This window comes from Trachypithecus francoisi, unplaced genomic scaffold (assembly GCF_009764315.1).
Source record: "Trachypithecus francoisi isolate TF-2019V2 unplaced genomic scaffold, Tfra_2.0 Lachesis_group2, whole genome shotgun sequence".
Classification (NCBI taxonomy): Eukaryota; Metazoa; Chordata; class Mammalia; order Primates; family Cercopithecidae; genus Trachypithecus; species Trachypithecus francoisi.
Window position 1 is genome coordinate 123,107,058 of NW_022681465.1, and position 26,316 is coordinate 123,133,373.

The 26,316-nt window shown below is 42.7% G+C and overlaps 1 protein-coding gene across 11 annotated transcripts in view; it reads right to left on the bottom strand.

Moving 5' to 3' along the window:
• The window catches only part of WWC1 (WW and C2 domain containing 1), a 179,915-nt gene that overhangs the window by 76,210 nt on the left and 77,389 nt on the right, over positions 1-26,316 (bottom strand). For all 11 annotated transcript variants that reach the window (XM_033180352.1, XM_033180351.1, XM_033180348.1 and 8 more), the window contains 2 exons: positions 12,954-13,157; positions 847-923 (listed from right to left, as the gene is read on the bottom strand). In XM_033180352.1, the coding sequence (XP_033036243.1) occupies positions 847-923; positions 12,954-13,157 (281 nt within the window). The remainder of the gene's footprint in view (positions 1-846; positions 924-12,953; positions 13,158-26,316) is intronic.

Below are 26,316 nucleotides of genomic sequence, written 5' to 3' on the forward strand. Positions count from 1 at the left end.
GGCGAAACCCCATCTCTACTAAAAACACAAAAATTGCTGGGCATGGTGGCATGTGCCTGTAATCCCAGCTACTCGGGAGACCAAGATAAGAGAATTGCTTGAACCTGGGAGGGTGGAGGTTGCAGTGAGCCAAGATTGCACCACTGTACTCCATCCAGCCTGGGTGACACAGTGAGCCTCCGTCTCAGAAAATAAATAAATAAAATAAAATAAAATAAAATAAAATAAAATAAAATGCAGCTGAGTGCGGTGGCTCACGCCTGTAATCCCAGCACTTTGGGAGGCCAAGGCGGGTGGATCACGAGGTCAGGAGATCGAGACCATCCTGGCTAACATAGTGAAACCCCGTCTCTACTAAAAATACAAAAAATTAGCCAGGCGTGGTGGCGGGTGCCTATAGTCCCAGTTACTCGGGAGGCTGAGGCAGGAGAATGGCATGAACCCAGGAAGCGGAGCTTGCAGTGAGCCCAGATCACACCACTGCACTCCAGCCTGGGCAACAGAGCAAGATTCTGTTTCAAAAAATAAATAAATAAATAAAAATAAATAAATTTTAAAAATGCAGATGACAGTAGTTACTTTACAGAGTTGTTGCAAGGACATGGGAAAATACACATGAGGTATTTCGCACTGTGCCTGGTATATGGTGACTGCTTGTGAAATGGCAGCTGCTACAACCATTACTATTACTGGGACTACTGCTTCTACTGTTATTATTTAGGGCCTTCCTAGCACTGGCTGTCATAGCCTGGCTGAAGCATCTGTTCTGGCCTTGTGGGTGGGCTTGTGGTCTAAGACCTCAGTGGCACCCATCACTAGCACATAGCATAGGTGAAGAGGTCCTACCCGGGATTTTGCAGTGGCAATTTCAGCTTTCAGGATCTCAGGGTCATACTTAGAGCTGGATGATGAACCAGAGACCACTGTAAGGAAAAAAGAAAAACAAGAATATCAGTAGAAGAAACAGATTTCAGCAAAGTTGACTCATTCGCCATCTAAATAAACCTAGAAAGGAAGGACTAAAAGTGAACAACCTGAATGTTCAGCAAAGGGGGATTTATTACATACAGATGGTACACGCGCAAATGGGGACTACACAACTTAAAATGAGGATGAAGAATATTGAATGACAAGAGAAAATGTCGAAACTCATTATGTGAAAGCAAGTTTACAAAAAAAGTGTAAAGAATAATTTATATTTGGGCCCACGCATGGTGGCTGAAGCTTTTAATACCAGTCCTTTGGGAGGCTGAGGCAGGGGGATCACCTGAAATCAAGAGTTTAAGACCAGCCTGGCCAATATGGGGAAATCCTGTCTCTGCTAAAAATACAAAAATTAGCTGGGCATGGTGGCAGACGCTTGTAGTCCCAGCTACTCAGGAGACTGAGGTATGAGAATTGCTTAAACCTGGGAGGCAGAGGTTGCAGTGAGCTGAAATCTCGCCATCACATTCCAGCCTGGGTGACAGAGCGAGACTCTGTCTCAAAAAAAAAAAAAAGAATAATTTAAATTTGGAAAATATGCAGTTTCCAAATATACACACACATACGCATTTTAAAAAGACTGAAAAAAATACCAAAGAGAACACTGATATCTAGAGAGTTAGATGGTAAATGATATTATCATCTTTATATTTTTATCTTTTCTTTTTAAAAAAAACAGTAAACACATGCTTTAACAATCAGCAAAAAATAACTAAAAGTATTGTTGATTATACTTTATATTAATGTCCATTCGAAAAGGAAAATAAATTACACATAATCTTACCACCCTAATACAATTATCTTTTTCCCAGGTTGCCTTCCAGTATATACCCATGGTTCTATCATGTAGTTGTAACCTTACTGTATTTTAAAAACAGTATTTATTTATGTCTTGAAAAAGGATTTTGAGGCCGGGCGCAGCGGCTCAAGCCTGTAATCCCAGCACTTTGGGAGGCCGAGACGGGCGGATCATGAGGTCAGGAGATCGAGACCATCCTGGCTAACACAGTGAAACCCCGTCTCTACTAAAAAATACAAAAAACTAACCGGGCGAGGTGGCGGGCGCCTGTAGTCCCAGCTACTCGGGAGGCTGAGGCAGGAGAATGGTGTAAACCCAGGAGGCGGAGCTTGCAGTGAGCTGAGATTCGGCCACTGCACTCCAGCCTGGGCGACAGAGCGAGACTCTGTCTCAAAAAAAAAAAAAAAAAAAAAAAAAAGAAAAAGGATTTTAAGGCTTATGAAAGTGAACACTACATAGTAAAATACATTTAAACTAAGGAAAAGGAGACAAAGAGAAAATAAGGATAAGGAAACAAACTGGCAACAGGCTCTGAGCCTCATAACTGGTAATGTGAGGGGGAAATAGGACCAGATATAAGATTTGTGGTGTCCTTAAGGTAAACACAATCCCACTGTTCAGAAAAGAACAGTTATTCTTGGTCAAGAGGCCAGAGAAGTATTTGTCCTGTGAGTCCTTAATCACACTGTAGGAACCATTTCATCATCTCCCCTGTCTACCTACTAGCATCTGAACACTCTTTCCTGTTCACTCGTAGCCAAATCACCTGCTGAGATCTGGGTTTTTCTTTTCTTTTCTTTTGTATGTTTTGAGATGAAGTCTTACTCTATCGCCCAGACTGGAGTGCAGTGGCACAATCTCAGCTCACTGCAACCTCTGCCTCCTGAGTTCAAGCTGTTCTCTTGTCTCAGCCTCCCTAGTAGCTGGGATTACAGGTGCGCTCCACCATGCCCAGGTAATTTTGTACTTTTAGCAGAGACAAGGTTTCACCATACTGACCAGGCTGGTCTTAAATTCCTGACCGCAGGTGATCTGCCCACCTCAGCCTCCCAAAGTGCTGGGATTACAGGCATGAGTCACTGTGCCTGGCTATCATCTGAATACTCTTTAATGTTCACATGTAGCCAGATCACCTGCTGAGATCTGGGTTTTTCTGAGGATAGAGAAGCTTATTTGGTGATTGCTGACAATTTTCAGTGTCTGGAGGTAGGCATGACAGTCATGAGGGGAATGCTACTGTTTGGCTTTGTTTAAAAATATTTTAATAGGCCTTTTGGTTATGCATAAGGCATTAAAATGTAACATTTGGAAGTTTGGGGAAAGAGAAAACGGCTCTGCATAATAACATAAAAGATGTTTGGCACCATGGGAAGTGTCGTGTTTCTATTGAATTTACAATGATAATGATGATGGAGAAGAAGACGACCAAGGTTTACCAGAAGAGATGAGTGGGGACAACGGTGGGGTGGCAAGGGCCTTGTAGCCTTTGTCTCAAGCGTGGAACAGGGAATCCATGTACAGAGATGTTTTATTGCCAATTTAAAGTTTTCATCTCCTGGTGTCTAATTCCTTTGGTCTTTGCTAGACTTGGGGATTTCAGGGATAGAAATCCCTTTGCTGGTTGGATATTTAGCTGGAGGTATCACCTTAAGCACACAATGTGGGGAGGTTATAATATTATAATGTTATAATAAAATGACCTTGAACAAAATGATGTTATTTGAGGACCTGCTGTATTTCCCAAATAGATACTTTCAACAAAATATTAAGACAGTTAACACCATTTATCACTCACTGATCAACAGTAATAACAGGGTGAAAGAAGACAGGAGTTGTCAGGGTGGCAATAACCTGGGAATACACACAGAAAGGTCCTCAAAGGGTATGGGGTGGAGCGGGGGATGTCTGTTCTACGAGCACCCTGTCCTGCCAACCACCCTGCTCATCAGGCTGTGCCTCTGGACGTGGGTCTGTGCTGTGGGACAGTGTTGAGGTGACTGTGGCAGCAGCATGGAAGAGCCTGTAAAAATGGCAAGACATGACTCAGACAGGGAGAGGTTGGCTGTGGGGACCAGTCATGCCAAGGCTGACTTGAGGCATGCATCGTGTTCCTTGAGCATGCCCAGAAATCCTGGAGACAAAGGATGCCAAAAAGAAGAGATTCTCGCCAACTGGGTCACCAGGAGCTTTAATGTTTACACCCTGGAGTACCACTGTGAAGTGCACAATTTGTACCTAAAGCCGCTGACACGAGATGTAGCCTGTTACTTATCATTTTGTAAGTAAATGGTTGAGGTAAAAAATACATACATAGAAGTGCACACATCATATATGTACAGCTTGAGGAATTTTCACAAAAGAAACACACTCAAGCAATCAGCACTCCAATCAAGAAAACAGGTCATTAGCCTCTCCTTTGTGTCTGCATTCCTTCACTATCCTTTACTATGAGAACTTTTTTTTTTTTCTTTTTTTAAATTGAGATGGAGTCTCCCTCTGTTGCCCAGGCTGGAATGCAGTGGCGTGAATTCGGCTCACTGCCACCTCTGCCTCCCACGTTCAAGCTATTCTTCTGCCTCAGCTTCCCGAGTAGCTGGGATTACAGGTGCCCACCACCATCCCCGGCTAACTTTTGTATTTTTAGTAGAGACAGGGTTTCACCATGTTGACCAGGCTGGTCTCAAACTCCTGACCTCAAGTGATCCACCCGCCTCGGCCCCCCAAGTTCTGGGATTACAGGCATGAGCCACCGCGCCTGGCCTACTACAAGAACTTTATATCCAACAGGACTTAAAATACTGTCTTGCCCCAATGTTTAACGGTTCTTAATTTTTAGTTTTTATTAAAGTTATATATAAACACAATTCATATGAACAGTCCAACATAGGACAAGGTTTGCTATAAAAAAGAGCATTCCACAACCCCTATCCCCATAACTCACACCCTAAAAGAAAATCATTTTCAATTTCTTGGGTGGCTACCTCTATGTGTCTAATAATATGCATGCATTACTGCTTCTTGATCTTTTCTGTTTTTGGCATTACTTATTTACTTATCTCTCAGGAGGATGGGGACTTAGCCTCCCTTCTTTCCCCACCCCCTACAGCACACACATGCACCTCTCCCATCTCCCCATCATCCTAAAAGCAATAGCATACGTTTGATGAAAGTGATCTTCAGTATTTGCATTATTTTTACTCTGCAAACACTATTCAGGGTAGAATCAGCTAGCTGACTTTGCTTACTTTTACTTTTCAGCACTTTTTTTTCCCCTTGAGTTAATTATTGTCACTTTTACATTTGCTTAGTTTCTACAAACTTAACACTAATTCAACCTCACATTCTGCCGGTTACCTAAATCTCATCTCTTAAAGTCCAGACCAGTGTGAATCTGGTGAGTTTTCTATTTTGGGATCTGTTCTGCCAGGGCTTCTGCCCTGCTTCAGTGTGAGCGAGCTGCTGTCTGTGCTCGGCTGGCTTCCTGAGATCCTCCTTTGTGTTCCTCTGCGTGTCTTCTCACCTCTCTGTATACCACGTCTTCCTTTTCGTGGTCTACCCCCTCATTTTGGTAGAACATCATCTCCAGTAGCTTTCTGAGAAAGAAACCATGAAGGAAATGAACTTTCTGAAATCTCACATGTCTGAAAATAGCCTTATTCGGCCCTACACTTGATTAAAGGTAGTTTTGCTGGATATAGAATTCTAGGTCAGAAATAATTTTCCTTAAAACCTGAAGGCATTGCACCATGGTCTTTTAGGTTTCCATCACTATTAGTGAGAAGTCTGGAGCTATTCTGAGTCCTGATCATTTCTGTGTGACCTGATTTATTTTTCTCCGAAAGCTTTTAGGATCTTGAATTATCCCAGTGTTTGAAGTTCCACAGTGAGGTATCTTGGTGTGAGCTGACTTTCATCCACTGTGTTGGACACTCAGTGAACCCTTTCAGTCTAAAAATTCTCCTCCTTCAGTTCTGGGAAATGTTTCTGAATTATTTCAGCGATGCTTTTTCTCCTCTGTTTCCTCTGTTCTATCTGGAACATATTTTCCTCAGATAGTAGATTTCCTGTCCTTGTAGTCTATTTTTTTTCCCACTTATTTTCAATCTTGTATTTTTGCTCTGATTTTTAGAAGGTTTCCTCAGTTTTATTTTCCAGTCTTCCTTTGGAGTTTTCGTGTCTACTCTCATATTTTAATTTCCATGAGCTCTTTTTATTCTCTGAAGGTTCCTTTTTAAACAATGTAGGACCGTGCTCTTGTTTCCTGACCACGTAGCTTCTCCTAATGTTCTCTTCTTCATGTACACTCCTTGTTTCCTCCAGGCCCTCCCTTCACCACATGTTGGTTTGAGTCTCTATTTTCTCTGTTAGAGGCTTTCCTCGGATATCTGGAATCTTGGTTATCTGATCACATTTAAGGATGGGAGCCCAAAATGCTGACTGGAGCGGGGTTTGTGGACTGTGAGTTGCATAGCACATGATTTGTTTTCCATTTTTAGAATTTATTTTATTATTTAAGAGACAGGGTGTCTGTTGCCCTGGCTGAAGTGCAGTGGCACAATCATAGCTCACTGTAACCTTGAACTCCTGGGCTCAGGGAATCCTCCTGCCTCAGCCTACTGAACAGCTGGGCCTACAGGTGCCTGCCACCACACTCGGATAATTTTCTTCTTTAAATTTTTTGTAGAGATGGGGTCTTACTATGTTGCCCAGGCTGGTCTTAAACTTTTGACTTCAAGTGATCCTTCCATCTCGGCCTCTCAAAATGCTGGTATTACAGGCATGAGCGCCTGGCCACAGCACATGATTTGGCTGGACATGATTTGGTTTCATCCAGGAATCCTCAATGTCAGTGTCTTTCCAGCTTTTCTCTAAAGCTCTTCCCTGGTCAGATTTCTAGTAGAGTTCTCTACTGTCCACTCTAGAGGGTAATGACCTGGCACCATTCTGGGCACCAAGTGGTATATGAGGGCTAAGGTCTCAAAACCCTTCACTTACTCACTGTGCTTTCAGGATAGTGCACTCTGGCTCTGAATTTGCCTTGTGTCCTGGAGTCCAGAGACTCTATTTTACCCTCTCCAAAAAATAAACTTCCAGTCATTTGCCAGATTGAAGATGGTGGTTGCCTGACTGTATCAGTTTAAGGAAAAGATTTCATGGTCTAATTGTCTCAGAAACAACTTTTACTCAATCCTCTTTGAGACCCTCCCCGCTTCAGTCTTACTTGCAGAAATAGCTGCTGCCACCAACATCCACGGTTTTTGCAAGTGCTCTACAGTGTTGTGAGCCTTCCTCACTATCAGCCCATTTTCTCTTTTCTCAGGTCTGCTACATAGGTTGCCACCTGTCTGTCTGCTGTCCAGCTTCCAAATTTTATTGCTGCTCCTTCTCCAATTTTCTCTAATCTTATATATATGTATGCCTTAAAAAATATATTCTATCTCATATACTCCTAGTTTTGCAGTGAGTAAAATCAAGTGAGTGGTTCAACTGGCATTTTTTAGTTTTTAGAGATGAGATCTTGCGATGTTGCCTGGACTGGAATCCTGGGCTCAAGCAATCCTCCCACTTCAGCCTCCTAAGTAACTGGAACTACACGTGTATGCCACCATGCCTGGCTTCAACTAGAAGGCCCCCAATGATTTGCCTGGCTTCAACTGGAAGGCCCCCAGTGATTTATTTTCCAAATGGCAAATCAAGGCCTAGGGAGGGGAAAATATGATAAGGTCCCAAAGAATCCAGTTCTCCTGAGTTCTCACCTTTTAGAGGGTGGTGGAACCAAGTGTAGCTGAAGAACCTTAGTATTTGACTGACTGACGTGGCTTAAATTAAGAAAATTGATTTTGAGATCAGATATATCTGGTTACAAAGGCTACCTTGCCACTCTTTACCAATGTGCCTTTGGGGAAGCCACTTCCTCTTTGGAGGCCTCAGTTCCATTGTCTGTAGAATGGGAACAACATTGTCTCAGGGACTGTGTGTGTGATTCAGGAGGGAGGTTACTTAGAGTGCCTAACACATTGGCCTCCAGGCTTACAACAGGTGCATATTAAATGTTAGTTCCCTTCTTCCCCATGGAGCTAGAGATTATACCAGAGAGTCGACAGCAAAGTCTCCATCCCCAAGGCAGGGCCCCATCCGTGTCTGGGACCCAGAGCAGCCAAGTCCAGGCGGCAAAACCCTCACAAGCCCTGGCAAGCCATCTGAGTTAGACAACAGGTATGTGACTTCATCCATCTGTCATGCCAAGAGCTTGACTTGGAAGGCAAACTTGGCTTGTAAAACTTGAAGACAAGAGTCATGATGAGGTTTGGGTCACACCTTGTTTAACTGGGATGCTTGGGCTGGGGGAATCCCGGTTTCTGTGTGGTTTGAATCTCAGATCCAGTTGCCTGAAATGACCCCAGTCCTTTCAGATGGAAGATATTTAACACTGAAAATGGTGATGATGCCTCTGAGGCCAGTGAAGCTCTTGGGAGTGTCTGGAAGTCATATGACAAAGATGAGGAACTGCATTGTTTACTTCCTACCTTTGGTCATGGATTTATTCTTATTGGTTCCAGAGATCTGTTAAAAAAAAAAAAAAACCCTCTTTTTCATTTACAATGCTAATGAATTAATAATAATAATTTACTGAGAGGTTAAGAATATGAAAAATACTATTCCAAGGACTTTACATTTGTTAACTAATTTAGGCCCCATAACACGCCTGTGAAGATTATCCTAAGAGTGGACCAATTTTATAGATGAAGAAAACTGAGGCACAGAAGTGGCATAACTTGTGCAAGGTTACAACAGTTAGTAATTTGCATATCCTTGATTTGAACCAAAAAAGTCTGGTTCCAGAGTCCATAGCCTCAAAATATTATGTGTTTCCTATCAATAGGACTATTTATTGAGCCATTAATATGTTCCAAGGAAACAGTACCAAGTGTCTTACCTAGACCAGTGGTTTGGGCAGTTTTATCCCCTATGACTTATGACAAAATCTAGAGACACTTTTTGTTATCACAACTTGGGTGGGGGTGCTACTGGCATCTAGTGGGTACAGAACAAGGATGCTGCTAAACACCCTATAATACACAGCCCTCACAAAGAAGAGTTACTCAGACCGAAATGTTAATGGTGCTGAGGTTAGGAAACTCTGACATGGTCCCATGAGATGAAGGTACTATTAACATTTCTGCCTGACTGGCCTAGTCAGTAGAGAATGAGACTCTTAATCTTAGGGTCATAGATTCATGCCCCATGTTGGGTGCCAAGAATTTAAAAATTAACTAAAAAAAAAAAAAAAAATTCAATAGTTAAACATAAAGATTCTGAGACTTAAAGAGGGAGTATGCTCCCCTAGAGAACACCCAGGCTGTCTGACGTCAGAGTCCAGCTGCCACCTCCCACTACAGTGCTTTTTTTTTTTTTTTTTTTAGGGAAGGAGTCTCACTCTGTCTCCCAGGCTGGAGTGCAGCGGTGCTGTCTCAGCTCACTGCAACCTCCGTCTCCTGGGTTCAAGCAAGCAATTCTCCTGCCTCAGCCTCCCGAGTAGCTGGGACTACAGGTGTGAGACACCACGCCCAACTAATTTTTGTATTTTTAGTAGAGACGGGGTTTCACCATGTTGGCTGGGATGGTCTCAATCTCCTGACCTCATGATCTGCCTGCCTCAGCCTCCCAAAGTGCTGGGATTACAGGCACAAGCCACCGTGCCTGGCCTCCTACTACAGTGCTTCTCATGTGAATGTTTCATTCTCATAGTGCCCAACTCTGGTTTTTAATTTTGGAAACTTTTTATCTATAGACAATTTGAAAGAATAATATAATGAATCTCAATATATCCTTCTCTTAGAGCCACGAATTTTTAATATTTTCCCAAGCTTCTTCTTGCCATACCTCTTCCCACCCCAGTTCTTTCTTCCTCTCATTAGGGTGGTTCACAGTAAGCCCTCCATTAACCATGATTAGAAATGGTGGCAAAAGACGAAAATCTGGACCATATTGAAAGCCATCAATGTGTCATTGACAATTATTTATTTATTTATTTATTTTTTTAAGATGGAGTCTCACTCTGTCCCCCAGGCTGGAGTACAGTGCTGCATTCTTGGCTCACTGCAACATCCGCCTCCCAGGTTCAGGCAATTCTCCTGCCTCAGCCTCCCGAGTAGCCGGGATTATAGTAGCTGCCACCATGCTTGGCTCATTTTTGTATTTTCAGAAGAGAGAAGGTTTTACCATGTTGGCTAGGCTGGTCTCAAACTCCTGACCTCAGTTGATCCACCCACCTCAGCCTCCCAAATTGCTGGGATTATAGGTGTGAGCCACTGTGCCCGGATGAGTTTTTCCTTTTTTCTTTCCTTTCCTTTTTTCTTGGACGTTTTTTGGAATAAACTGCAGATATGCTGCCACATGCATCTTCATAAAAATCTATGTAGACATTCTCCTACATATTCATAACTCCATTATCACAACTCAAGAAAGTCTCCAATTGTCTGAGAATGTCTTTTAGGGCTGCTTTTCCCCCATTTTATGCTCTAATTCAAGGTACAAACATTTCATTTGGTGATATGCCTCTTTAGACTTAAAAAAAAAATCTAGTCTAATTGTCTTATAGAAAAATCCATTTTATGGATTTGTCTGGCTGTGCTCTTGATTAGATTCTGATTAAATATTCTTATGAGGGATCCTCCATGATGTCTTTATTGCATCACATCAGAAGGCATTGATATCACCTGGTCTCATTACTGGTTATGCTAATTTTACCACTATGTAAAGTGGTGGCTGCACATCTCTCCAATGTAAAAGTACATCCTTCTGAAATTAGTGAGTGATCTGTGGGGTAATTCTCATTACCTGACATGTAATTATGAATCCATGTAAATATCTTGTCCCCCAAAATACAAAGGTTTGTTTTTATTTGTTTTTATATACACCTGACACTTTTTCAAACTGTGGGACTTTAGAGAGAATGAGAGAAATCACTTTGCTCCTTTAAACCTGAGGTTCAACAGGGACAATAACATCTCCCTTCCAGGACTGTTTTAACAATAATGGTATGAACTGAATTGTATCTTCCCCCCAAAAATATAATACATTGATGTCCTAATCCCCCAAGTGACAGTATTTGAAGATGACGCTTTGGGGAAATAGTCAGGCTTAAATGAGGTCTTGAGGGTAGGGTTCTCATGATGGGATTACTGCCCTTATAGAAAGAGGCACTAGAGAAGGCAGTTGTCTGCAAGCCAGGAAGAGAACCCTTGCCAGAACCTGACCATGCTGGTACCCGAAATCTCAGACGTCCAGGCTCCAGAACTGTAAGAAGATAAATGTCTATCGTTTAAGTCACCCAATCTACGGTATTTTGTTATGGCAGCTCAAGTTGACTAAGACAGATTAAGTGCTAAAACCTTCCTAAGAGTCTCCAGAACATTACTTGACACAGAATAGCTAATGAATGTAATACAGTTCTTTTCCACAATCACTGAGATTCCGGGGGTTTTCCTGAGCTGCTAAGGAAAAAGGCAGGGCTGGGACAGTAAGTGCCCTGGCCGAGTTTGTCCTGTCTTGGTAGCAGACAGAACTTCTCAAAGTGAGGGCTTCACACTAGAGGAGAGTTCAATGGCCCAACCCAGCCATGGCCACCCTGACACCATGCCCTGACGCTAGTCCCCCTGGCCTGGCCCACACTGAAAACACTGTGGGGACAACAGAATGGATTTGCAAGTTATCACTATCTCTCACCAGCTCTAAGACCCTGGGCACACTGTTGATCCTAAGCCTCAGTTTCCTAATCTGTTAAAAGGTGACATTAATTGTTCTTGCTCATAGAACTGTTATGAGGATTAACAGAAATAGCATATTCAGAGTACAGGAGAGTACCTAGCATGAAACAGAGACTCAATAAATACAGGAACAATTTGGTTATTAGAAATAGTGAGATTTGGCTTGATGGCTTATGCCTGTAATCCCAGCACTTTGGGAGGCTGAGGCAGGTGGATCACCTGAGGTCAGGAGTTCGAGACCAGCCTGGTCAACATGGGGAAATTCTGTCTCTAATAAAAATACAAAAATTAGCTACTTGAAAGCCTGAGACAGGAGAATTGCTGGAACCTGGGAGGCAGAGGTTACAGTGAGCCAAGATTGCGCCACTGCACTACAGCTCGGGTGACAGAGAGAGGGTCCACCTCAATAAAAAGAAAAAAGAAAAAAAAAAAAAGAACAAGGGGCTTTTGGTGTGCTTTCTCTCCTCCTTTGGGTACCAGGAATAGGATAGAAGCCCCTCCTTTACCAAGTTTATGTTCTGGTGAAGGAAATACCGATAACATACAAGCAGATGTACTGTGATATGTGCCATGAAGGAAACAGACAGCCATGGATGGCTGAGACTAGAGTTGAGGAAGAGAGGCTTCTGATAGAGCTGTCAGGGCAGGCCTCTCAGAGGTGATGACCTGAAGGATGAGACTTGAAGACTGAGAAGGATTTAGCCTTGCAAATGGATGGGTGACAAAGCATTCTAGGAAGGGGACCGGCAAATACTAAGGGACTGAGGTGGAAAATTGCAGGGTGGGGTACGGAAGCAGAATGGGGGGCTGGGGACTCAGTGCATCTGGAGCCTAGTGAGGAGGGCATGAGATGAGGCAGGAGTGGCTGGCAAGGGCCTGACCACGGAGGGCTGTGTAGGCCATGGAAAGAGTGAGGGGAAGCCACTGAAGGGTATTTGACTGTTTTGAAAATTGTGGTAAATATATGCAACATAAAATTTACCATTTTAGCCATTAATTAAGTGTACTGTTCAGTAGCATTAAGTACATTTACACTGTTGAGAACATACTACCATTCACCTCTAAGACATTTTTCTTCTTCCCAAACTGAAACTCTGTACTTGTTAACTAAGAATTCCCCACTCCCAATTCCCCTAGTCCCAGAAAGTTTTTAAACAAGGAGATATGTAACCCGATTGGCATTCTGAGATGATCACAAATGAAATAAAATGAAATGCAAACAGCAAATGAATCACTGCAAGGCACAGGTAGGAGCAGGAAGAGCAGTAGACAAGATGGTGGTTTGGACAAAGAGTAGAGGTGAAGAAAAATGGGCAGACTTGAGAAGTAATATTGGCAGAACTCAGTGTGGCCATTCTCTGTTGGTGGTGGCGGGGGTGGTGGTAGTGGGAGGTACTCACAGCTGACCTGGGAGCCCAGTTTATGCTCCCAGACGGCATGCAGTTGCTGGTACTCCTGCTGTGCAAGCTCCAGGCGCTGCTGCTTCACCTGGTAGATCTCTTTTTGAGCACTCAGAGCCTCCTGGGCCACCACCAGGTAATCCTTCAGCATATGTTCCTGTTCCCGCCGCCATTGTACTCGAGGATCCTCAATCTGAGTGGTTTCTGGAACAGAGATTCTAGGTCAGCATCTCACAAATATCTGTTGGGCTGGTGGCCTGTGGAATCCACTAACAGAAAACAAAAAGCAAAATGCATAGACAAATCACAATAAATATAAGTGGGGTAAACTCATTTACTAAATGACAGTGATTCTCCGTTTGGAGTAGTCAAACAAATAATAAGCCAGGGGGCTGGGTGCGGTGGCTAATGCCTGTAATCCCAGCACTTTGGGAGACTAAGGCAGGTGGATCACTTGAGGTCAAGGAGCTTGAGACCAGCCTGGTCAACATGGTAAAACCCCGTCTGTACTAAAAATACAAAAAGTAGCCAGTATAGTGGCAGGCACCTGTAATCCCAGCTACTCAGGAGGCTGAGGCAGAAGAATTGCATGAACCTGGGAGGGGGAGGTTGCAGCAAGCTGAGATTGTGCCACTGTACTCCAGTGAGACTCTGTCTCAAAAAAAAAAAAAAAAAAAAAAATAAACCAGGATCAATTTCCAAACCCAATGTCAGTCTCTGAGAACAGCCTGAATAAGGATCCGGTTGGAGTACTAATCTAGACAGAGAGGCTAAAGGTAATATCCCTTGGTGAAGACTAAAGGAAAGAAAAATAACTAATGTTTCAGAGAACATGGAGAAATAGGTACCCCACAGCCAGCTGGAAATGTAAATTAGAATAGCCTTACTAGAAGACTACCTGACTACGCAAATTAAGAGCCTTAAAATGTTAATACGCTTTGACCAATAATTCTCCCTATAGTAATTCATTATAAAAAGTAATTTAAATTCAGTCAAACGTATATTTGTACAAAACCATGATAATAATAATATATTATGAAATAGCAAGCACATGTCATTCATTCTACGGTAAGTGCTATTCTAAGTACTTTACATATGTTTACTTCTTAAATCCTTACACTAACCTTATAGATTCTATTACTATCCCCATTATACCAATGAGAAAACTGAGACATAGGTTAAGTAACTTGCTCAAAGTCACATAGGAAACAAGTGTTCAATAAGTAACTTGCTCAAAGTCACGTAGGAAACAAGTGTTCAAATATGTATGCTATATTCACAGAATGCACTATTATAAAGATAATGCCTTTGAAGAAAAATTAATAAAATGGAAAGGTGCTTATAATATGCAAGTCATAAAACTGAACAAATAACTGTATCTATCAAAATCAATATGCACATTCTCAAAAAGATGAGAAAATAGGAAAATATCAATAACTAACTAGGTGGCAGGATATTTTAGGATATTTTACTTTTTACAAAATTATGTATACAAAAAACATACACAATAATGATCTGAAAAAAAAAGCAGCTGACTAGCTATGGAAGAGGTTAAAATAATGTCAAAGAGTCAATGCTCATGGACTATTAACTCCTCAGTCACCCCCACTTGTTGGGTGGTATTAGCAGTGATCAACAAACCAGAAATTGTACAATCAGGGCAATGTGGTGAATCCAGCCACCAGATACATATTGCTTCTGAATTGGTTACTGGTATGTAAAAAATAGAGAGATATATTCATTTAAATCTTGTTTTATGGCTTTTCTTGATCATTCAGAAGTTCTGGCCACCTTGGGTTCACAATTGGCCAGAAATTTCAGCACTCCATCTGTCAAAACCTGGTCAGCTTCATTCACTTATGTCATATGCCTAGCCCTGGGAACACTGGAGTTTATGCCTCCCAATCTAGGCCCTTTAGCTCTCATTCCACCTAAACAGGTCCAATGAGCATCTCCAGTGGAAGAAAGATCAAAGAAGCAGCAGAGCCAAGTTCTCATTCCTGCCAATAATCGCTGTGTTACAACAGAAAGGCTGTTTCACCTCTCTGAATCTAGTTTTGTATCTGTTAAAGGGTAATGAACCCTGCGTCACTACTTCCCAGGAAACAGGAAACGAAAGCACTTGTGCCAGTTAAAGGAAACAAATGATAGAGAAAGTAAAACCCAAACTATTGCCTAGGACCAGTTTTTGTTGTTGTTGTTTTCTTTTTCTTTTTTTGAGATGGAGTCTTGCTCTGTCTCCCAGGCTGGGGTGCAGTGGCACGATCTCGGCTCACTGCAACCTCTGCCTCCTGGGTTCTAGTAATTTTCCCTGCCTCAGCCTCTCAAGTAGCTGGGATTATAGGCACCCGCCACTACGCCCAGCTAATTTTTGTATTTTTAGTAGAGACAGGGTTTCACCATGTTAACCAGGCTAGTCTTGAACTCCTGACCTCAGGTGACCACCTGCCTTGGCCTCCCAACGTGCTGGGATTACAGGCGTGAGGCACTGTGCCCAGTCTAGGACCAATTTATAAATCGTGTATGAAGAGCAATTCTTCAAGCTTTTCCTCCCTTTTCTGAGAAAAAAAGTGAGGTCTGAAGACTGCTGACAGTGGCTACAAAAAAGTGCCCCTCATGAGGAAAGCTTTCCATCCCTTCAAACCAAACGAGAGGCAGCGACGACTGCAAAAGTAATACAAAGACAAAACAAAAAAACAAGGGGGAGGTGGAATTTGTAAAACTGGGCTACAGAACCGCTGCTGTGGGTTCCCATCTCCCATCAGCAGCTGTGGATTCCCTCGGCGTTCAGGACCTGTGTGTCCCCCTGAGGGATCTGCCCTACACCTCCAGCTGGTACAGGTCACAGAAAAAAGCAGCTCAGCCTGTCTTGAGCAGGTTGACAATGTTTCTTAAAGTTTGTAACTTTTAAAAGATCTGATTTTTCACTGAAAAATAATGAAAAATACAAAAAAGAAAAATCCCACAATTCCACCATGACAAGTTTGTGAAATAAGGAGTTTGGGCCGGGCGCGGTGGCTCCCGCCTGCAATCCCAGCACTTTCGGAGGCCGAGGCGGGTGGATCACGAGGTCAGGAGATCGAGACCATCCTGGATAACACGGTGAAACCCCGTCTCTACTAAAAATACAAAGAATAAGCCAGCGTTGGTGGCGGGCACATGTAGTGCCAGTTACTCAGGAGGCTGAGGCCGGAGAATGGTGTGAATCTGGGAGGCAGAGTTTTCAGTGAGCTGAGATCACGCCACTGCACTCCAGCCTGGGAGACAGAGCGCAACTCCGTCTCAAAAAAAAAAAAGTTTCCATCTCTCCAATCCCATTGCCCAGAGGTAACTGTTGTTGAGCCTCACGCAGATACTGCCTTCTGATTATATGTGAATTTTTGTTTATACATACGTGCCTATATAAACAAGGGTTACTTTAATGCAACATGGACCATGCCATACATATTGGTCTGTGACTTGTTTTCATCTCCAAACGATATAGCACGATCATTTTTGCCTGTAGGTGCACCATCTTTTAAACAGCTGTATAGTGTTCCATGCTATGGCATTTGGGTTTATTTAACCTAGATCTCAATGGGAAATATCTGAATTGTTTTCAGTCCTTTTGCTACTACATTCAATGCTGCAGTTAAGGGTTCTTAAAAACATATGTCTATGAACTTGTGCTATTAATTCTGTGGGATAGGTTTCTTAAAGAGAAACCACTAGATGAGAGGGTACACACACTTACAATTTTAATAGATATTACCAAATTACCTTCCAAAGGTAGGTAATATCTGTTCTGAAAAACAGCACACAAGCATGTCTCTCCCGCCACATTCTCAGTGAAATTGCTTTTTTTTTTTTTTTTTTAAAGTCAATGCCTCATCCAGTGATTCTGGGTCTTTGCTGCATGTTAGAATTAGCAGAGAAGCTTAAAAACAAACAAACAAACAAACAAAAGAGAACCCTACCCCTCCTGCCCCAGAACACTTAAATTAGAATTTCCAGGAATGGGGCTCAGGTATTGAGAGTTTTTAAAGCTTCTCTGGGTGACACTGGTGCAGATATAGCTGAGAGTCCCTGGCTGAACGTTAGAATTACCCGGGAGAAATTTTGAAAAATCTCGATCCTACTCTGGACCAATCAAATTCCAGTCTCTGGGAGTGAGAATAAAACAATGATGATTTACAAAGCTCCCCAAATAATTCCAATGTGCCACCCAAGGTGAGAACCAGTGTCTAAGAGATGACAAACACATGGGCCGATTGGTCACTGAGGCCAGCAGGTGTGACGCGGGCTCCGGGTGGAATCACCTGCCCAGGTGCTGGTTGAAATGCTGGGCCCGTGTCAAGTCCCCTAAGCGACACCTAGGTGGATCCTCCCACAGTGTTCTGGATTTCATCTGGAAGGGGCACCCTCCCTTTGGCCTTAGACCTCAGCCCCGCTCTGGAAAATTATAAAGGTATGTGAGACCCTTACCTGAAGGTCTGGCCAAAGCAGATGGCTTGGCGACCATTTTTGGTGACTCATGGTCTCTTTTGTAAACCAACAAGAATAGATGGGTGCACAAACAGACATAAACAATGCACAAACTCACACCAAAACTGGTTCTCTAACTGGGTGCACACTGGAATCACCCGAGAGATTGCCAGTGAATTATCTATAGTGTGAAGTGGGCATCAATTTGTTACATTTCTAAGAATATTTCCTTTACCCCAATGATCCCTTAGATGCTCCCAAGCAATCTCCTCTACCCACCCCTTCTCCCAGTTTACCTGTTTTAGAACTTCATATGCATGGACTCACACAGTATTTGCTCTTAGGGCCTTGGTTCTTTCACTAAGCAGAAGGTTTTTGAGACTCATCCCTATTGCTGGATCTGTTGTACATTTCTTGTTATTGCTGAATAATATTCTATTGTATGAATATATCACATGGACTTTGTGATAAATTGTTAGTTTGCTTCCAGTTAGGGATTATTATGACTAACACTCTTAAGTCTTTGTGTGGGCATGTTTTCATTTCTCTTGGGCAAAAATACCAGGGGTAGAATTGCTGGGTTACACTTGGCAAGTATATGTCGAATTTCATAAGAAACTGGCAAACTTTTCCAAACTGGTTGTACCATTTTACATTCTCACCAGCAGTGTATCCGAATTCTAGTTCTTCCACATCCTTGCTAGCAGTTGGTATTGTTATTTTTTCCTCATTTTAGTCATCATAGTGGGTATGTAATGATACCTCGTTGGAGTTTTATTTTTTATTTTTTGAGACGGAGGTCTCACTATGCTGTCCAGGCTGGTCTTGAACTCTTGGGCTGAAGTGATCCTCCAGCCTCAGCCTCCCAAGTAGCTGGGACTACAGACATGCACCACCATGCCCCTGATTTTGCATTTTTATTTTTGTAGAGATGAGGTCTCACTATGCTGCCTTATGTTTTGCTATGGCTGGTCTTGAACTCCTGGGCTCAATGACCCTCCACTTTAGCACCCTGAAGTGCTGGGATTACAGGCATGAGCAACTGTGCCAGCTGCTTCTTACTATTAAGTTGTAGGACTTCTTTACATACTTGGAATATGGGTTCTTTGTTAGATACATGTATTGCAATATTGTCTCCTTATCTGTGGCTTGTCTTTTCAGTTTCTTAATAATGTCTTTTGAGGAATAAAGGTTTTAATTTGATGAAACAAAATTTATCAATTTTTCTTTTCTGGTTAGTGCTTTTTATGACTTGTCCAAAAAAAATCTTTGTCTATAATAAAATCTTGCAGATTTTCTCCTATGCTTTCTTCTAGATGTTTTATAGTTTTAGCTTTTATGTTTAGGTCTACGGTCCATTTTGAGTTTAATTTTACACATGGTGTGAGGCAAAGGTAGAAGTGGAGGCGTATTTTTTTTCCATGTGGATACCAGTTGTACCAGCAATTGCTGAAAAGATTATCCTTCAAGGGCATTGGGCCTTTTAAAAGTTCTTTACCTGGTTCTAAAGAGCTGTATTGGCTGGGTGCAGTGGCTCACGCCTGTAATACCAGCACTTTGGGAGACCGAGGCGGGTGGATCGCTTGAGTTCAGGAGTTCAAGACCAGCCTGACCAACGTGGCGAAACCCTGTCTCTACTAAAAATACAAAAATTAGCTGGGCGTGGTGGCGCGTGCCTGTAATCCCAGCTACTTAGGAGGCTGAGGCAGGAGAATCACTTGAACCTAGGAGGCAGAGGTTGCAGTGAGCCAAGATTGCGTCATTGTACTCCAGCCTGGGTGACAAGAGTGAAACTCCGTCTCAAAAAAAAAAAAGAAGAGTTGTGTTAATGCTGTTGGTTCTGAACTGTCACACCCTGAGGGGGTCCTCCCACAGCCCAGCCCCTTCTGCTGACGCTACCCTTCCTCAAGTCCGTCTTACCAAAATAGCTAACTTTATAACTGGCAGGCCCTTTGAGATCGCCTTGGCCACTACGTTTTAGTTCTTGTTTTAATTAAAAGTATACATAGATACAGCTTGATAATTCAGTGCACCATAAAATTTCCCACATAAAACATCTCCCTCATATCCCTCTTTCCAAAAGCAGCTACTTCCCAAGCTTGTATCTGCTTTAGTGCAGGCATCATTGAGAACCACTTCTTCACTTTCTTCTGCTCCATGCTCTAAACCTCTCCCTACAAACACACTCCATACACATTCTCCATACAGCACACATGGCAGTACGCTCATGAGCTCTCCATACACCCACCCCTTCCTACACTTGCCACACACCTGTTTTCTCCACACTGCATACACACCCACGCCACTAACAATACTGCATTTTCCAAGGGCCTTAGCAACAACAAAAGCAACTCTCTTACAAACATCTGGAGAATATTCAACCTTGTTACTATGCAAAGGAGTGTAAATTCGAAACAATGAAGTAAGAGTTTAAACCCATGATAAATGTATCAGAAGTCAAAAGAAATGATGATAGCCCCATACTGATGAAGGTCTGAGGAAAACAGTACCCTCATGGCTTGTGGCAATACAGGCTGATATAATCTTTTGGAAATATTCACCAATCTAGGAAAGTATACTAAAAGCTCCCAAAGTATTTATAACTTTGACTTAAAAATCCTATACTTGGAAATGAATTTTCAGGAAATTATCACAAAGAAAGTAACATACACAAAGAATCTTCCCTGAGTGCTATTTGAAGTAACTAATAAATGAAAATAAACCAAAAGGTTGGCAATAGGGGCATTACGGTACTTCCATTATATGTTTTATTTTTTACTTTTTCAAAAAATTTAACTTTTAAATTTTAGATTCAGGGGGTACATGTACATGTTTGTTACACAGATGTACTGTATGATGCTGAGGTTTGGGGTGTGATTGAACTGGTCACCCAGGTACTGTGCATAGTACCCAATAGGTAGTTTTTCAACTTTTGCCCCCATCTCCCTGCCCTCTCTAGTAGTCCCTGCTATCTATTGCTGCCATCTTTTATGTCCATAAGTACCCATTGTTTACCTCCCACTTATAAGTGAGAACATCTGATATTTGATTTGTCTGTTCTTGTGTTAATTTGCTTAGGATAATGGCCTCCAGCTGCATCCATGTGGCAGCAAAGGACATGATTTTTGCTTTTTAATGGCTGTATAGTATTCCATGGTGCATAGGTACCACATTTTCTTTATTCAATCCACCACTGATGGGCACTGAGGTTGGTGCCATGTTTTTGATATCAGGAATAGTACTGTAATGAACATATGAGTGCATGTATCTTTTGGTAGAATGATTTCTTTCCTTTTGGATATATAGCTAGTAATAGGACTGCTGGGTTGAATGGTAGTTCTAAGTTCTCTGAGATAGCTCCAAATGCTTTCCACAGTGGTTGAACTAATTTACATTCCCACTGACAGCATATAAGTGTTCTCTTTTCTCCACATCCTCACCAGCATCTGTTGTTTTTTGACTTTTTAATAATAGCCATTGTGACTGGTGTGAGATGGTATCTCACTGTGGTTTTGATTTGCATTTCTCTGATGATCACAGATGTGGAGCATTTTTTCCTATGTTTGTTAGCCTCTTTTATGTCTTCTTTTGAGAAGTGTCTGTTCATTCTTTTGCTCACTTTTTAATGGGGTTGTTTTTTGCTTGTTGATTTTTTTAAGTTCCTTATAGATTCTGGATATTAGACCTTTACTGGATGCATAGTTTACAAATATTTTCTCCCATTCCATAGGTTGTCTGTTTACTCTGCATAGCTTCTTTTGCTATGCAGAAGCTCTTTAGTTTAATTAGGTCCCATTTGTCAATTTTAGTTTTTGTTGCAATTGCTTTTGAGGACTTACGCATAAAATCATTCCCAAGGCTAATGTACAGAATAGTGTTTCCTAGGTTTTCTTCTAGACTTCTTATAGTTTGATATCTTACATTTAAATCTTTAATCCATTTTGACTTAATTTTTGAATATGGTAAAAGGTAGGGGCCCAGTTTTATTCTTTTGCGTATGGCTAGCCGGCTATCCCAACACCATTTATTGAACAGGAAGTCCTTTCCTTACTGCATATTTTTGTCGACTTAGTTGAAGATCGCATAGCTGTAGGTATGCGGCTTTATTTCTAAATTCTCTGTTCTGTTCCATTGGTCTATGTGTCTGCTTTTGTACTAGTATCATGCCGTTTTGGATACTGCAGCCTTATAGTATAGTTTGAAGTTGGATAATACGATGCCTCTGGCTTTGTTCTTTTTGCTTAGATTTGCTTTGGCCATTTGACTCTTTTCTGGCTCAAAATGAATTTAGAATAGTTTTTTCCAATTCTGTGAAAAATGATGTTGGTAGTTTGATATGAATAGCATTGAATCTGCAGATTGATGTATGCAGCATGGCCATTTAAACCATGTTGATTCTTCCGATCCATGAGCATGGAATGTTTTTGCATTTGTTTGTGTCATCTGTGATTTCTTTCAGCAGTGTTTAGCAGTTCTCCTTGTAAAGATCTTTCACCTCCTTGGCTAGATGTATTCCTAGGTATTTTTTGTGTGTGTGTGTGGCTACTGTAAATGGGATTGCAGTCTTGATTTGGTTCTCAGTTTGAACATTATTGGTGTATACAAATGTTATTGATTTTTTATATTTATTTTGTATCCTGAAACTTTACTGAAATCACTTATCAGTTCTAGAAGTATTTTGGCAGAATCTTTAGGGTTTTCTAGGTATAGAATCATATCAACAGTGAAGAGAGATATTCTGACTTCTTTTCCTATTTGGATATCTTCTATTTCTTTCTCCTGCTCTGGCTAGGACTTCCTCCATTATGTGTTAAAATATATTGACACATCCTTTTGATGTATTAAAAATGACAAATTCGGGCCAGGCATAGTGGCTCACGCCTGTAATCCCAGCACTTTGGGAGGCCCAGGCAGGAGGATCACCTGTGGTCAGGAGTTTGAGACCAGCCTGGCCAACATGGTGAAACCTAATCGCTACTAAAAATACAAAAATTAGCTAGGCATGGTGGCACATGCCTATAATTCCAGCTACTCAGGAGGCTGAGGCAGGAGAATTGTTTGAACCCGAGAGGTGGAACGGTTGCAGTGAGCCAAGATCACACCACTGCACTACAGCCTGGGGACAGAGCAAGACTCTGTCTAAAAAATAAAGAGATGAATATGAAGATTATATAGTATCCCTTAGATATCTATGATATAGTATGAAGAGAAAACAGACATACAATATGATCACTGATTAAAACCATCCAATCATGGTATATGTAGATAATCAGTGGGGATACTGAATACTGACATGAAATAATAAAAATGGCTTATGTTTTAGAAACAGTCGTCTGTAGGCTGGGCATGGTGGCTCACGTCTGTATTCCCAGCACTTTGGGAGGCCAAGGTGGGTGGATCACCTGAGGTTAGGAGTTTGAGATCAGCCTGGCCAGCATGGTGAAACCCCATCTCTACTAAAATTACTAAAATTAGCTGGGCGTGGTGGCAGGCGCCTGTAATCCCAGCTACTTGGGAGGCTGAGGCAGGAGAATCGCTTGAGCCCAGAAGGTGGAGGTTGCAGTGAGCCGAAATCCGCCACTGTACTCCAGCCTGGGCGACAGAACGAGACTCCAGAGACTCCATCTAAAAAAAAAAAAAAAAAAGGAGCCAGGCACGGTGGCTCAAGCCTGTAATCCCAGCACTTTGGGAGGTCGAGATGGGCGGATCACGAGGTCAGGAGATCGAGACCATCCTGGCTAACACGGTGAAACCCCGTCTCTACTAAAAATACAAAAACTAGCTGGGCGAGGTGGCGGGCGCCTGTAGTCCCAGCTACTCGGAGGCTGAGGCAGGAGAATGGCGTAAACCTGGGAGGCGGAGCTTGCAGTGAGCTGAGATCTGGCCACTGCACCCCAGTCCGGGCGACAGAGCGAGACTCCGCCTCAGAAAAAAAAAAAAAAAAAAAAAAAAGGAAAAGAAAAGAAAAAAAGGAAAAAAAGAAAGAGTTGTCTGCATTGCTGCTTCCAATTTCTCCCGTTTTATTTTAGACTCACTCTAGTCAGGCTTTTGTCCCCAGTCCTTGTCCAAAGCTGCCCTCCAAAGTCAGGGTCACCCAGGTTGCTACATCTATTGGTCTATCCTTGGTCCTCTTTGTATTTGCCCTGTCAGAAGCATTCAACACTGTTGGCAATTCTCTGCTTGATACGTTTCCTTCACATGGCTTCCAATACACTCGGTTTCTCTCCCTCCTTTCTGATCACTCTTTCTCAGAATCATTGCTGCTTTTCCTCTTCTTACCACCCTCTGTTGTCTGGAGACCCATGGCTTATTCCTTGGTCCTCTCCTCTGCTTCATTCCCAACCAACTTAATGTCTTTACATACTAGCTATATGCCAGCAACTCTCAAATACTTATCTTCAGCCCAGATCTCTCTCCTAAACTCCAGATTGGTATATCAAACTGTCAAGCCACATGTCCTCTCAGATAGGTAATAGGCATCTAAGTCTCAGCGTGTTCAAATGAACTCCTGCTCTTCCTTCCTAAGTCTACTCCCCCTGCAGTTCTCTCCACTTGGTTGACAGCAACTCCATCCTTCTAGTTGCTCAGCTCCAGAAGTTACTCTTTCCTTTTTCTCTCACACTTTGCATGCACTCTATCGGGAAATCCTGCTGTCTTTACCTAGAAAATGCATCCAGCACCTGACCAATCTTCATCCTGACCATTGCTACAGCCCTGGTCTAGGGTGCCTGGACTGTGGCATCTGTCACTCACAAGTGCCTCCGCCCTTGCCCTAGTAAGGTGTATTCTCAGCATGGCAGTCAGATTGGCCCTTTTAAGGCATAAGTCAGATCATGTTATTCATCTGTTTAAAACTCTCCAATGGCTCACTCCCATCCCACACAGAGCAAGAGCTAGGCCTCTGGGGCAGACCACTAACCGACCTCTACTCTGCTGCACTCTGTCCTGATGTCCTTCTCTCCTCTCCTCACTCATTATGCTACACGTACACTTGCCTCTTTGCTATCCCTTGACCAAGCTATATATGTGATCACACTCTGGAGTGCTTGTTCTATCTATGCTTTCTATTTGAAATGCTCTCTCACCTCATTCAAGTCTTAGCTCAATCTCATTTTCTCAACAAGATCTTCTTCCCTGAAGACCATATTTAATGGTACTCTTGGTCATCATTACCACTGCCCTTTCTTCACCACCCCCAAACACACCTGAGCTCCCTCACTTTGCTCCTTTTCTGTGTACTGAACATTCTCTAACATACTACGTAAGCTATTTATTTATTTTTTGTCTCTCCTGCCAAAATGAAATTTCTGTAAGAGCAAGGATCTTTGCCATTTTGTACTCTCATGTATCACAAGCTCCCAGAACATTGGCCAATAAACATTTGCTAAATGAACGAATGTTCGATGGTGAATGTATGAGCAACCTGTTGTTTGATTATATTGTGCCTATACCTCTTTTTTTTTTTTTTGAAGAGTCTTGCTCTGTTGCCCAAGCTGGAGTGCAGTGGCGGGATCTCGGCTCACTGCAAGCTCCACCTCCCGGGTTCACGCCATTCTGCCTCAGCCTCCTGAGCAGCTGGGACTACAGGTGCCCACCACCACACCCGGCTAATTTTTTGTTTTTTGTTTTTTTTTTTGAGACAGAGTCTCGCCCTGTCGCCCAGGCTGGAGTGCAGTGGCGCAATCTCTGCTCACTGCAAGCTCCGCTGCCTCCCGGGTTCACGCCATTCTCCTGCCTCAGCCTCCCGAGAAGCTGGGACTACAGGCGCCCGCCACCACACCCGGCTAATTTTTTTTTTTGTATTTTTAGTAGAGACGGGGTTTCACCGTGTTTGCCAGGATGGTCTCGATCTCCTGACCTCGTGATCCACCTGCCTCGGCCTCCCAAAGTGCTGGGATTATAGGCGTGAGCCACCGCGCTCGGCCAATTTTTTGTATTTTTAATAGAGACAGGGTTTCACCACGTTAGCCAGAATGGTCTCGATCTCCCGACCTTGTGATCCACCCACCTCGGCCTCCCAAAGTGCTGGGATTATAGGCGTGAGCCAGTGCGCCTGGCCTTTTTTTTTTTTTTTTTTTTTTTTTTAAGAGACAAGGCCTTGCTATGTTGCCCAGACTAGCCTTGAACTCTTGGGTTCAAATGATCCTCCTGCCTCAGCCTCCCAAGTACCTGCGACTACAGACACATGTAACTGTGCCCGATATTATGTCTATAACTCTTACGAGAATTTCAGTCCGTGAACGACGCACACACAGAACTGGTCCAAGTGCATGGCTCTGAATGCCCGGGCCTTGGTGCTCATATTCCTACGATATTGGTATCAATGGCTCCATCTACTGAGGTGGTCCCCCACATCCAACCAGACTACCTCAAATCAAGAGGAAACCAGTAGCCTGACAGTTTATGAAACTACCAGATAGAATTCTTCCTGCTATGGCCCCATTTAATCACCCCCATATACCCCATTTCTGCCTTCATTCCCTCAAGAATAAAGTCTGCCACGGCCTGCTACTTTCTTCCATTTCTCCAACAGCTCCCAGAAGCACCTTGAAATTCCACTCCCGCCATGAGATTTTAATGAGGGGGATGCACTCAGCAATTAGAAACAGGAAAAGACTGATTAGGGCTCCTGCACATCAGTGTTTAACCCAGCATCCCATGCAGCCCTCCAAGCATTAACCTCATTCCCCGTACACACTCAATTAGGCATATTTACTTCTCATTATCCAGGACGCAATCATGAGTGCTAATAAAAACCTTTGCTACCCCCAACAATGCAATTAATGCCATTAGCTGTCTCTCAGAAGCTCTTCTACACTTTGGTGCCAACAACAGTCCACTCATTCACTCATTTATTCATGCATTCATGCACGTATGCCCTTTTCTATTTAGCACAGGT